Source organism: Piliocolobus tephrosceles, chromosome 4 (assembly GCF_002776525.5).
Source record: "Piliocolobus tephrosceles isolate RC106 chromosome 4, ASM277652v3, whole genome shotgun sequence".
Taxonomy (NCBI): Eukaryota; Metazoa; Chordata; class Mammalia; order Primates; family Cercopithecidae; genus Piliocolobus; species Piliocolobus tephrosceles.
Window position 1 is genome coordinate 113,240,999 of NC_045437.1, and position 13,253 is coordinate 113,254,251.

At 55.1% G+C, this 13,253-nt stretch overlaps 1 protein-coding gene and 1 pseudogene across 2 annotated transcripts in view; one reads left to right on the plus strand and one right to left on the minus strand.

Moving 5' to 3' along the window:
* Positions 1–1,311, minus strand: part of LOC111521626 — a 9,237-nt pseudogene extending 7,926 nt beyond the window's left edge.
* The window catches only part of LMAN2 (lectin, mannose binding 2), a 41,787-nt gene that overhangs the window by 13,321 nt on the left and 15,213 nt on the right, over positions 1–13,253 (plus strand). Inside the window, exons 3-8 of one of the 2 annotated variants that reach the window (XM_023185007.1) lie at positions 2,083–2,200; positions 2,916–2,995; positions 3,176–3,337; positions 3,449–3,563; positions 6,139–6,258; positions 8,618–9,315. In XM_023185007.1, the coding sequence (XP_023040775.1) occupies positions 2,083–2,200; positions 2,916–2,995; positions 3,176–3,337; positions 3,449–3,563; positions 6,139–6,258; positions 8,618–8,778 (756 nt within the window). In that variant the 3' untranslated portion in view covers positions 8,779–9,315. Of the gene's footprint in view, positions 1–2,082; positions 2,201–2,915; positions 2,996–3,175; positions 3,338–3,448; positions 3,564–6,138; positions 6,259–8,617; positions 9,316–13,253 lie in introns of those variants that run through there. The other variant, XM_023185008.1, reaches the window with a different exon arrangement.

A 13,253-nucleotide genomic window follows, 5' to 3' on the forward strand; every position in this document is an offset into this window, starting at 1 on the left:
TTATTTATTTATTTTTTGAGACAGAGTCTCGCTCTGTCGTCCAGGCTGGAGTGCAGTGGTGCAATCTCGGCTCACTGCAACCTCCACCTCCCGAGTTCAAGTGGTTCTCCCACCTCAGCCTCCCAAGTAGCTGGGATTACAGGCACGCACCACCATGCCTGGCTAATTTTTGTATTTTTAGTAGAGACGGGGTTTCACCATGTTGGCCAGGCTGGTCTCAACCTCAAGTGATCCACCTGCTTTGGCCTCCCAAAATGCTGGGATTATAGGCGTGAGCCACTGCACCTGGCCAAGATGATCTGTTTTTAGGGGGAACAATAGACACTCCAGACTAACTAGATGGGGGAGGACGTGGTTTGAAAAACTACCTATTGGGTAATGTTCTCTCTGCCTGGGTGCAGTATACCCATGTAGCCTGCACATGGAGCCCCTGTATCTAAAATAAAAGTTGAAATTGAAAAGAAAGAAAAAATGCTTTTGTGGCACAAGTTCTCAGGATTGCCTAGGGCTGTGCCACGGGGAAAAAAATACTTTCATGTTAAAAAACTGTTTTTACTGTTTGTTTCCTCTATCCTTCCCTTCTTTTTTTGTGCCTAACTATGGTTTTCTTTTTAGTCATCTCCTTTGGTTTGTAGGACTTTTAAAGTTTGTGGCATGTCTTTGAATCAGCTTTAGTAAGTGCTTAGACATCTTCAAATATTCCTTTGCCCTAATCTCTTACATCTTACTTGGGAATCCCAATTATATGAGTCTTAGTCTCTCTCACTGTTTCCTCCATCTCTTACCCACAAGTCTATGTCTTCCATTCTCTTGTGCTCTCGGGGGCTCGGCCTAGGTTTTGTTATCTGGGTTCCCGGTACCCAGAGTTGGAGCGGTGAGTCTGGCATCAGTGAATGAATGAACCATATTGCTCACGTTGGGATACAGTGTGTTTTTATTTTTTATTTTTTTGTGATTCCAGAAGTAACGTGTTTATTGTACGTTATTCAAACATGGTAAACAGTCGCCATACCCCCTCCCAGAATTACCCATCATTAATACTGCTTCATGTTCCTTTACTCCTGTGTTCATTTCTCTTCGTCCTCATCTGCGTTGGATGTTAATGGTCTTTTTCACAGTTGCCCATCTGACAGGTCAGCATCTTGTTTGGGTTTGGCTTTCTGATGGGTGTTTAATCACTTGCTTACATACCCATCTGCAGATTTCCTGAAAGTGGATACTTGTCACCGTGTGTGTTGACACCTTAGTTTTCACAAGCGACTTCCTGATGGGGAAGGCCAGGCTTTCTCCCTTGCCGTAGGCAGTGCCCATCCCTGCCCCAGCTCACACGGTGCTGCCCTTGAGCCCCAGAGCACGACCCTGACCAGCTCTCATCCCCAGCGCTGGTACCACACGTAGGCTGGGCTAGGGAGGTGAACTGGTGGACCTGGGCTGGAGGCCCAGCAGCACTGACCTGGCCTGATTTTCCTCACTTGGGAAGGCTGGTTAGCAGGGTAGGCAGCGGGTGTGGGTGACCAGAAAGGGGCTGGTGCAATTTATGTGAAAGGCCTGCAGGCCTCAGGAAGTACTGAAGGCAGAGCAGAGCTCTCGGAGTCAGAAAGCCCTGGGCGTGAATCAGACAGTCCACTGAGCTGCTGTGGACAAGTTGTTACACCTCTGAATTTGTTTTCCTGTAAAATATGTCGCTCAAATAGGAGTAGTAACCTCTGTACAAGGTTCCAGGGCAAGAGCAGCGGGGATGGAGAGGAAATGGCTGGTGGATTTGGCTGGTAACGAGGGTGAGCGGTGTGGTGGCCACCTGCTCAGGAGCAGCCTGGGGCCTGCTGGCGGGGTCTGGGCCTCAGGCAGCCTCGGGACACTGTGGCCTCCCCCACCTCACCTGGTGCCCAGCAGTCTCTTCCCTTCATGCTGAGAACATTTAGGGGTCTGTGGTCAGTGGCACTTGTGGCCCTGTGCCAAGGAGTGCCCAGTCTTCGCTGGGGAGGGAAGAGAGGTCTGTGGGGCAGGGGCCGTGCGGGGTTGCCTCCAGCTTGCTGGAGGGCCCCGGGGAGCTCTGAGCAGCCGGTTCTGCTCTCCCTCCAGCCCTGCTTCCTCAAGGACTGGGAAATGCACGTCCACTTCAAAGTCCACGGCACAGGGAAGAAGAACCTCCATGGAGACGGCATCGCCTTGTGGTACACCCGGGACCGCCTCGTGCCAGGTGGGCCGGTGCTTGCTCGGGTGGGCCCTGTGGGGCCCCAGGCAGGGGGTGGGCACGGGCATGGCTGCTGGCCCCCCAGGGAGATGGCGTGGGGCTGCCTGTGGCTCGTGGGGCCCAGCGTCTCTTCTCCCGTTAGGAAAGTGCTGCTCCCGTGGATAAAGTCCTGCGCCTCCAGAAGGAGCCTGGCTCTGGAAGGAAGGCTGCTGAGGGAGAGGAGCAGCTGGGTCCTGCAGCTCAGCCCTACACCCTCGTTGGCCTCGTGTTACCATTCGAAACAGTCAATGTTGTAAAAAAGCCAAAACATGAAGACTGTGTGGCTGTGACTGCGTGTGGTCCACAGACCCTGAGGTGTTTCCTCAGTGGCCCTCCACAGAGTGTTTGCTGCCCCTGGTGTGGAGGATAGAGCCTCCTGAGTATGGCTGTCTCTTGTGGCTCACTGTTTTTTGTAAGCCAGGCACCCCCTTGACACCTGACACCTACCTCAGTCCCCTCACAGTTCAACCTTCAGACTTGAGTCCTCTGTGTCACATGCCTAGACTCCCTACTTCTCGGGAGAAAGCCTCAGCTTTCTCCTTTCACTATCCCTTCTCTCTCGGTGAATGGCCATTGAGTTGGGCTCTCTTGCCCCCACCCACGTTGGCATTGCTTGCCTTTCAGGTACCCATGGGACAGCTCCCGTTTCTCCCATTGTGAGAGCATCTCCTTGTAATTCTAGGGCCTGTATTTGGAAGCAAAGATAACTTCCACGGCTTAGCCATCTTCCTAGACACCTACCCCAATGATGAGACCACGGAGGTAGGCCCCGCTGTCTCCTGCTGAGCAGGAGAGGAAGGACTGGGCAGTTGGCTAGAGGAGAGGGCCCTGGGACTTCCGTGGTCCCCGCACGAGAGGAGCCTCCAGGGATTGGGGTGGCGGGTGCCCCTGCTCGCCCCACAGGCTGGGCTGCTTGTGGAGTAACCGGTGTCTTGGTCCCAGCGCGTGTTCCCGTACATCTCGGTGATGGTGAACAATGGCTCCCTGTCCTACGACCACAGCAAGGATGGGCGCTGGACCGAGCTGGCGGGCTGCACGGCTGACTTCCGCAACCGCGATCACGACACCTTCCTGGCTGTGCGCTACTCCCGGGGCCGTCTGACGGTGAGCCGGCTGGGCGGTGGGAGTGGCAGCTGATGGGCCTGTGCCGATCCCACAGAGGCTCAGGGGGACAGGCTGCTGTCCTGCGAGGTGCTTAGTGTGCTGACCCTGCAGGTGATGACAGATCTGGAGGACAAGAACGAGTGGAAGAACTGCATTGACATCACGGGAGTGCGCCTGCCCACCGGCTACTACTTCGGGGCCTCCGCCGGCACTGGCGACCTGTCTGGTGAGTGGGTCGGGCCAGGCATTGGTTCTCAGCCCGACTCACCCTGAGGGACTGGGAGCTTTCCATGCAGTTGATCGCCTGCCTTCGTGTGGTTTCTGGACTCACCTGACTGTCGTTCCTCCTCTTCCTTTCATCTGTAAATGGCCTGTCCGGGCCTCAGTCCTTGAACAGTCCCTTGGCAACCTTCCCCATCAACAGGAGGCAATGGGTCAATTAGATTTGGGTGATGTAGATTCCCAGATTTATCTCCAGCTCAGACCGCTCCAGACCTGCTCAGCCCTTGTGCCCACAGCTGAGGCCATGTCTTGCCCATCGGGATGTCAGTGGCACCTCTGCCCCTCTGTTTGCTTGCTGTCTTTCCGGACCCTTTTTTCTCTCACATGGCACCTCTACTCCATCAACAGTCCCTGTGGCTTTATTTTCACAGCATGTCCCACCGCTTCCCACCCCTCCCTGACTACCTGGAGGCTTCAGGCCACCAGTATCTCTCACCGGAGCCTCCCAAGTGATTCCCTCCTTCACCAGCCCCCAACAGTCTCCCCTGAGCACAGCAGCTAAGTAATTGCCTTAAGCCGGTGTGAGGCCTCCTGCTGCTCTGGTCAGGTCAGAGCTCTGCAGGGGGCACCAGGGCCAGGGCTTCTGTGCCAGCCCTGCCACCTCTGTCTCCTCGCTCACTGCTCCCCCTGCCTACTGTGGCTTCCAGCTGCTCCCTGGATGCGCCTGTGCCCTCCTGCCCCAGCTGTTTCACCCTTGTCTCCGAGGGCCTTGCTCAGATGTCACCTCCTCAGTGTGGCCTTCCCTGATTCCCTTGTGGAACGTCGCGCCCCCTCCTGTAGTCCCCAACCCAGTCCCCATCACTTTTGCTGGCTTTATTTTTCTTCATAGTATTTACCATCTTTGAATCTACCGAGTAATTAATGTTACTGTCTCTGGCCCTCCTGCTCAATTGTAAGCTCTGTAAATGGCTCTTGTTTGGCCCAGGGCAGGTGCTCGGTGAGCACCGGGGTGCCTCTAACCTGCTCAGGCCTCACTGGTCACCAGGACATGGTGGCCCTTGGCTGTGGTTCTCAGTCCTTTGGGTCCCTGAGCAGGTGCCAGGCCCAGAGCCAGCTCCTGCCCAGAAGTGGCAGCTGACACAGGGGACCTGACATGGGTGGTTTATCCTCAGGATGATCCATTCCAGGGCCTGTAGTCTGCCCACTGCCCAGGAGCCTCCCTCTCAGCAGAGAAGTGCTTGGGTCCACTCAGACCCCAGAACATCCATTGTTTGGGGGTTTTTCAGTCATATGCCCAGCAGAGGAGAGAAAGGTCTAGTAAGCACCCCTCCTGTCTTTCATAATTTCCAGCTCGTGCCTGGCTGGTTCTCCTCCTCCCACGGTTGCCTGGAACTTCGTCAGACTGTTTCAGCACTTGTCTTCAGAGGGTTCTCGATAGGAGCAGAGCAGCACCAGGGCTGTGGCCTGTGGCAGCTCTCACAGCTGTTGGGAGAGCCCAGCACAGAGTGGAAGAGGCGCCATGAAGGGAGCCATGTCTGACCTCTGGTCAGGGGTCATCAGTGCCAGGCACCTTACGGGTGATGTCACCTGATATATTTTTAGGCAGATAGCCGTCTCGCTCCCTTTTTACTCAACCATTGGGAGTTTGAGAACTGAAGGGATTTTTCCTGAGATACGAGCAGGAAGCAGCAGAGCCCAGACGGGAACTGGGGCCTGACTCCAGGGCCGGTCCTTGTCCTGCAGGGCCATTCGCTGTCTCCGAGGGCTGTACATGTTCAGCTGTCACACTGCGCGCCTGGCCGAGCTCTTGCTCAGTAGGTCCTCCCTTGGCTCCAGAGATTCCTGCTCCCTTAAACAAGGCCTTTCCTCAGATTCCAGTCCCAGGCTGACCAGGACCCACGTGTTGACTTTGAGCCTCAGCCTCCTTATCTCCACAATGGAGTGATCCGTCAGTGTCAAGCCCGAGCTCTTTCCTGCCCATGCCATTGGACAGCACCTTTCCCCAGTCTCCTCAGGCACAGCCGCTGGCCTCCGTTAGGCTCAGGCCCTTAGCTGGTTGCCGAGTTGTTCCCCTGCAGCCTATATGTGAGTCTCTGTGACAAGAATGTCTGGTGGCTCCTGCCCTTGGGAGGCTCAGGCTTCTCAGCCAGTCACACAGTGACTGCGGGTCCTTCCCGGGTCTGTTTTTGAGCATGTACTCTGCAGGCAAGCCATCTTCTGTGTAGTGTAGACGTTCTCATGTACTTGCCATGGCAACCACACAGATGGAGATCATCACTTCTTTACATGTGAGGAAACTGAGCCTCAAAGAGGGCATCAGACCCCAGGATTTAGACCCAGATGATTCTGCTTGTAAAGCCCTTACTGTTTTCTCTTCACTCTGCCGCCTCTCAGTTTTTTATTGCTGGGGACTGGAGGGAGCTGGGAAGAAAACAGGCTTTAGATGGGCAGGGCAGCCCTCTCCCCGGGGGCCTGGCAGGTTTACTGGTTGTGGCAGCAGCTTCCCTTAGGGGAGGGGCTTGGGCCACATGCCCTGAGGTTGGCCTCCAGGCTGTCACAGGTTTATTCTTGTCCTGCAGACAATCATGACATCATCTCCATGAAGCTGTTCCAGCTGATGGTGGAGCACACGCCCGACGAGGAGAGCATCGACTGGACCAAGATCGAGCCCAGCGTCAACTTCCTCAAGTCGCCCAAAGGTGCGTGTGCACAGCCCCGCCCCACCTGGGCCTGGGCGGCCTGACCCGGAATGGGGTGAAGCCAGCCTGGTGATCTTGTGGTCCAGTCGTGGTTGTGGTGATTGTGTTCTGGGCTCTTGAATCAACCCTGTCCTGGCAAGCAGCACTGGCTGGCCCTGTCCGAGCTCCTAGAAGATTGGGCTTGGATTGTGTCAGCTCTGGCAAGTTTTTGAGTAAATGAATGAGGTGGAAGAGAAGTCTGCAGAGAGTCAGTCCCTGAGGACATCCTAGCCACGTGAGTGCTGTGGCAGCAAGCAGTGGCTGATCAGCAAACGTGTGAGTGGTGAGCCGGCATCCTCCCTCCCTAGGCGCTGGGGCGGTGGCCAGCAGAGCCAGGGGGCTGGGTATGTTGGCCCCCCTGTGCCTTCTGTGAGCCGCCTGGAAGGAGGTCGTGCTGCTGGCCAAGGGGTGGAATCCTTAGCTAGAAGGAGGGAGAAGGCAGGATTGGAAATGGGGTTTCTACAAAACCCGAAGCTTGGGTTCTTCCCATGGCACTAATTAGCTACCCCTTTCCTCACAGAGTGAACATTGTGGTTGGAGGAATGAGGCACCTGTGTGTGGAGAAATCCACCCTAAGAACCACAGTTGTGTGCCTGGGGGTCCAGCCAGTGACGCAAGTGTGCGCGCGCGGGCTCTGTCCTAGCCCAGCCCTGGGTCCCCATGCCGCATGGGCCAGTTTGGCTGCATCTTTCTGCTTTTCAGGAGAAGCCAGGATCCAGTGTTTTATGTGACAATTCACTTTTTTTTTTTCTTTTTTGGAGGGGACAGAGTCTCACTCTGTTGCCCAGGCTGGAGTGCAGTAGTGCAATCTTGGCTCACTGCAAGCTCCACCTCCCGGGTTCATGCCATTCTCCTGCCTCAGCTTTCTGAGGAGCTGGGACTACAGATGCCTGCCACCACGCCTGGCTAATTTTTTTGTATTTTTAGTAAAGACGGGGTTTTACTGTGTTAGCTAGGATGGTCTCGATCCCTTGACCTTGTGATCCTCCCATCTTGGCCTCCCAAAGTGCTGGGATTACAGGCATGAGCCACCGTGTGCAGCCAACAATTCACTTTTTAAAGAATCAGGTTATTTTGAAATGTTTCGGGGGCCACACAAACTTTGCTGCAGCCTTTGGTCAGAGGGCTGCCAGCCGCTAGGTGCTTTCAGAGGTGGCACCTGCCTTGCCCACCCAGCATCCCGAGCAGCTGGCAAGGCAGGATGAACTCGTTTTTAGATTCAATCCATTTGTTCCTTCGGATGTGATCAAAGCTGCCCTCTGTGCCTAGCTATGGGCTGGGTGCTGGAGACACGGAGATCAGGCAGGCCCTGCCGCTGGGGCTCATTCTAGGGGCTGAGGCAGACAAGGAGACAGAGGGAGCCGTGGGAGCCCTGAGGCTGAGTGGGAGCCCTGAGGCTTCTGGGGAAGCGCCATCCCTAGGGACCTCTGGTTCAGTCTGACTGCTACTGTTGGTGTGTAGAGCAGAGGTTGGGGTGAGAGTGGGCAGCAGGCCTGCTGGTGGCAGCTTGTGCAGGAAGGGAGGATGGAGGTTGGCTTGTGGCTGGCAAGAGGGCGGCATGTGCACTGCTGAAAGGCAGGGCCTGGGCCCGAGGCCTGGGTGTGGGGATGCCTGAGGAGACTGCACAGTGTGGAGTCCAGGGGCCGCAGTCAGGGAGGGAGGCAGAGTGGCAGAAACAGGGCCCAGCCGGACCCCAGCTCCTCCGTGCACAGCCTGGAGAGCTTGGGAAAGTCAGTGTCTTCTCTGCCTGTACAAGGGAGCGCACCAGAGGGCCCATCCCAGCATGGGCAGGACCTGTGAGGACCCTGTGTGGAGGAGAGAGGCTGTGGGCTGGGGTGGAGTGTGGGACTCGGGTCCTGGGAGACCCTCCATGGGGGCTGCCGAGAGTATCCAGCTGTGGGCTGGGGGAGCCTGTGACCAGGGCCACGTTGCTCCAGGTAGGGCCCTCAGACCACAGTGTGGGGGCGGGGCTTGGAAAAGCAGCCTCCTGGGCCTCCCCTTATCCAGAGTTGGACTTGGGGGAGCCCAGGACTCTGGTTTTAACCGGCTTCCTGCAGCAGAAGGCAGCCCAGGCCTGAGCCGCTGGGGTCCCGGGTCCCTGTGGGCTTGGTCCTTTCTCTGCCACACCCTGCCCTGCCCTGGGGATTGCAGAGCTGGCTGGGATGGGCTTCACCTGACCTCTGCCCCTCCCCAGTGAGGGGAGTGAGTGCAACTGGCCTGTGCACTGTGGCCTGCTGTCCTGTTCCATCCCCACTGCCGTCCTGCAGCCCCCGTTCCCCGGCCCGCGCTGCTGTTTCAGCTCCCATTTCTTCTCCCCCAGACAACGTGGACGACCCCACGGGGAACTTCCGCAGCGGGCCCCTGACAGGGTGGCGGGTGTTCCTGCTGCTGCTGTGCGCTCTCCTGGGCATTGTCGTCTGCGCCGTGGTGGGGGCCGTGGTGTTCCAGAAGCGGCAGGAGCGGAACAAGCGCTTCTACTGAGTGGCACCACCAGCGGGGCCTGCACCAGCGGGGCCTGCACCTGGGCCCGGGAGTCAATGTGAACTTTTTTTTTTACTGGGATTATAGAAGAACAAGATGACCTTATTTCTTAACCGTTTCAAATAAATGATTAAAGTATTTTCTTACATTTTGCTTCTTGCCCAGCAGGGACAGGTGTCAGAGCCGAGGCTCAGGGTCTGGCACCCCTGCAGCTGGAGACGGAGGCTCTCCTGGGGCTGGCGTCTCAGTGCAGGGGTCTGTGCCTAGAGCTGGGCTGCAGCCCCTGCAGGCAGCTGTTGAACACTGGAGGGTCCCCTGGACCACACTGGGGTGGGCTTCTGAGGACGTGGGGAAATGATTTTGTTTTGTGGTGTGTGGCACGTGTGGCGGCCGATGAGGCCTGAACTGGGAAACCCAGGCCTTTCTGTTAACCCTGAGCTGCTTCCTGAGACAGACGCTCAAGCAAGGCTGCAGGGGTCCCGGTGTGATGGGGCCGAGTGTGACTGTTTGCTAAATAAAGTGAAATACCCAACCTCAGCCGTGTGACTCTCCTGGGGGCTTGCTTTGCTTTCTTTTCTAATGACTTCCAGCCCACCAGTGCTGTAGAGCTTTCAGTTCGTCCGCTCTGGCCTGCAGAGTCCCAGGAGGATGGATGGGTTGCCCTGTTTCCCAGCTGGGGACACATAGCTCTCAGAGGTCAAGGACAACTTGCCCAGTGTCACCTGGCAAGTGATGCTTTGGGGATGGGGCCCTGTGCTGTCGCCCACATGCTCTGGGCCTCTGGGTGAAAGGATGGGTGGCAAGGGTCACCATGTGGAGGCTTGGCTGGGCAGGTGGGTACATTGACGGGGAACTCTGGGGGGCTCCGGGATGATGTGCAAGGGGCTGGTGGGGGCAGGAGGAGGGTGGGGTGGTTGTGGCAGTCTGTCTGGGACACCTCAGGGGACAAAGATGGTAATGGGGAGTGGAGGAAAGGCAGCAGCTGAAAGCATGGCACCGTCCCTGGCAGCTTCCATAGTCATCGTCCCCAGCTGTGGCCTGTTGCTGCCAGCCAGCTCTCCCACTGTGGAGCAGCACGTCTTGTCCCGTCCTAAGCCACCCATCTGGCTCTGATCCCGACTCTAGCCCTCCTTGGGGACCTTGCTGAGCCGATGATCTTGTCTTCCTCGTCTCCTTCCCACTCACCGTTCAGTTGCATTTGAATCTACCACCTTAAAAGCAAAAGCTAGCCCACCCTCCCTGCAGTAGCCAGGCTTTTAGTGATTAACACTATCAAATAGATTTTCATTGCAAAAAATATAGAGGGACATGAGTGAGAGTCAGGATTTTACTTCTGTCCCTCATTCTCCAGAGCTCTTCACCGGTCCACTGTCACCTGCCTCTCGTGTCCTCTGTGTTTCCTCCTTCAGCAGGTTAGATGAGAGATTCCACACAGTGACTGAGAGGTTCGAGTTTGTGCTTCCTTCACAGGTTTGGGAGCCTGTTCATGAAGCCTGAAGAGTAATCATGATCCTCCTTATTGAAGTATTTAATTAACACTTTTCCTACAACAGTTCCTTTCCTTGAAAAGGTGGCAGATCGTGTGTTTATGGTAGGCCCTGCTTCGGAGCGATTGAAGCACATGAACTCATGTTATCCGCAAGGCTTACCCCTCAGGTGCTGGAGGGCTTTTAGGCCAGGTGTCTAGGGACAAGGCCGAGAGCTTGGAGCTCTCCACGGCTGCTACAATCACACCATCAGCACCACACTCACCAGACTTGACCTTCAACTTTTGGCTCTAACTTGGTCTTCACCGAGTTCCTGAATTATTAGGCAAATTAGTGTCCTATACTAGATGTTTCTCAACCTTGGCTGCATAGCGAAGTTCCCTGGAGAACTGAAAAGAGCCTGCCTTGTTCTCCAGTTCTGGCTAAGTCAGGTGGAGCCAGGACAAGGGCAGTTTCAAAAGCCCTGGCAGTGGTTTTAACAAGTACCCAAGCTTGAGCACGAGATGGAGTTGGGCCTCATGCTGTGACAGCAGGTGTTAAAGTGATCATGCCGGTCTCTACTTGGCTGTCACGGTGGGTACCCCTTTCCATCGGAACGTAGCCTTGTTGCACCCAAGAAAAGTTGATTGTTTCAAAATTCATACCTAGAGGTACTTCCCTAGAATGATCCATGTGTATTCTTACATCTGCATTTCATACCCGCAGGACCGTGATGCCATAATCTGTGTTTTTGCCATGTGTGTTTAAAAATTTGAGGTATTTCATCATACAAAAGTTAAATGTGAATGTGTGGCTATGGACCTGCCATGTGACGTGAGAAACAGAGTATCACTGACACACTTGGATCCCTTTGTCTCTTCCTGCCAAAGGTGGTTGCTACAGAATCTGACTTTTTATGTCTTAAAATTTTTACCACAGGGGTATGTATCTCTACATACATTGTATTGTTCTGAATTTCTTTTTTTTTTTTTTTTTTTTTTTTTTTGAGACGGAGTCTTGCTCTGTCGCCCAGGCTAGAGTGCAGTGGCCGGATCTCAGCTCACCGCAACCTCTGCCTCCTGGGTTCACGCCATTCTCCTGCCTCAGCCTCCCGAGTGGCTGGGACCACAGGCGCCCACCACCTCGCCCGGCTAATTTTTTGTATTTTTAGTAGAGACGGGGTTTCACCGTGTTAGCCAGGAGGGTCTCGATCTCCTGACCTCGTGATCCGCCCGTCTCGGCCTCCCAAAGTGCTGGGATTACAGGCTTGAGCCACCGCGCCCGGCCCTGTTCTGAATTTCTGAAGACTGTAAGTGGTGCATGAACGTATTCCTCAACTTTTGCAATTCAGTGTTGTTGGTGAGTCTTTGATGTGGCTCAAGATGGGTATTTCTCGCTGTGAGGTGTGAACAGACTCCAGTTTCTCCATTCTGCTACTGACGAGGTGGTTTAGGGCTCTTGCTCTGCAATATGCTGCTGCTCTAAGCACTCCTGGATGTGTCTTATTTATTTATTTATTTTTGAGACAGAGTCTTAAACTGTTGCCCAGGCTGGAGTGCAGTGGCACAATCTTGGCTCACTGCAGCCTCCGCCTCCTGGGTTCAAGCGATTCTCCTGTCTCAGCCTCCTGAGTAGCTGGGACTACAGGTGTGCGCCACCATGCCCAGATAATTTTTGTATTTTTAGTAGAGAAAGGGTTTTACCATGTTGGCCAGACTGGTCTCGAACTTCTGACCTCATGTGATCTGCCCGCCTCAGCTTCCCAAAGTGCTGGGATTACAGGCGTGTGCCGCCATGCCTGGCCCATTTTTAGTTTTACTAGAGGGCGCCTCGCTGCTCTCCAAATAGGGCCATCACCACAGTGGGGTGGCACCTGCAGAGATCCCCTCTGCCGCTCGGCACCTGATGTAGTCAGAGCTTTCCATTTTTGACAGGTGGATGCAAAAGCTTTTGTTTGTTTCTCTGCTAGCCGTGTTGGTATCTGTGTGTTTATTGGCATCTGTGTTTCTGTGTGGTGGTTTACTCCGGGCCCTTTCTTACGGACGTGTAGGAGTTCCTGTGTAGGGCTCCTCTGGTGATACACCTTGTGCATACCTTCCAGTGTGCCTGGGGGTTTTGCTTTTTAATGACATCGTATGATATACAGTCTACAATTTAGTGTCATTTCATAATCTATTCTAAAGATTTTGTTTTTGCTTAAAAGCTTTAAAATTTTGCTTTTCAAATTTGGCATTTTATCGAAGTGGAGTTAAGTTTGTGTGGGGTGTGATGTAGGGAATCCATTTTTTCCTTTGTCTCCAGCCAGTTACAGCACCATTTACCGAGCCCTGGGTCCTTCTGCACCCTCTGAGGCCCACACTCTGGTGGCCACACCACATCCACTCCTAACCCTGCCCCTCAGCTTCCTCCCCTCTGGGGCTGGAAGGCTGTATACTTGACTGAGCTCCTGGCTCCTTCCAGCTAGGGCGGCCGTGTGCCCACTGCAGCTGGTCAGGTGCCCAAGTCTGCCGATGAGGGCCTCCGGTTGCTCTGGTTTTCCCCATGTGAGGAGATCAAACAGCAGCTGGTGTGGCCGGGCCCACCCCGTCTTCCTGTCCGTAATGTGGAAGGGACCCCTGGCTTGCAGAACCCCCTGTGTGACCACGAGGGCCAAGTGGAGCACCCGGAGCCTGGTGGAGGGAGAGTCCTTGGCATGGCTGAGGTGCTGCTCAGCCTGGACTGCCAGCTGCTGGGGTTTTATGTTAAAACAAAAAAAATGAGCCGGGCGCGGTGGCTCAAGCCTTAATCCCAGCACTTTGGGAGGCTGAGACAGGCGGATCACAAGGTCAGGAGATCGAGACCAGCCTGGCTAACACGGTGAAACCCCGTCTCTACTAAAAATACAAAAAACTAGCCGGGCGAGGTGGCGGGCGTCTGTAGTCCCAGCTACTTGGGAGGCTGAGGCAGGAGAATGGCGTAAACGTGGGAGGCGGAGCTTGCAGTGAGCTGAGATCCGGCCACTGCACTCCA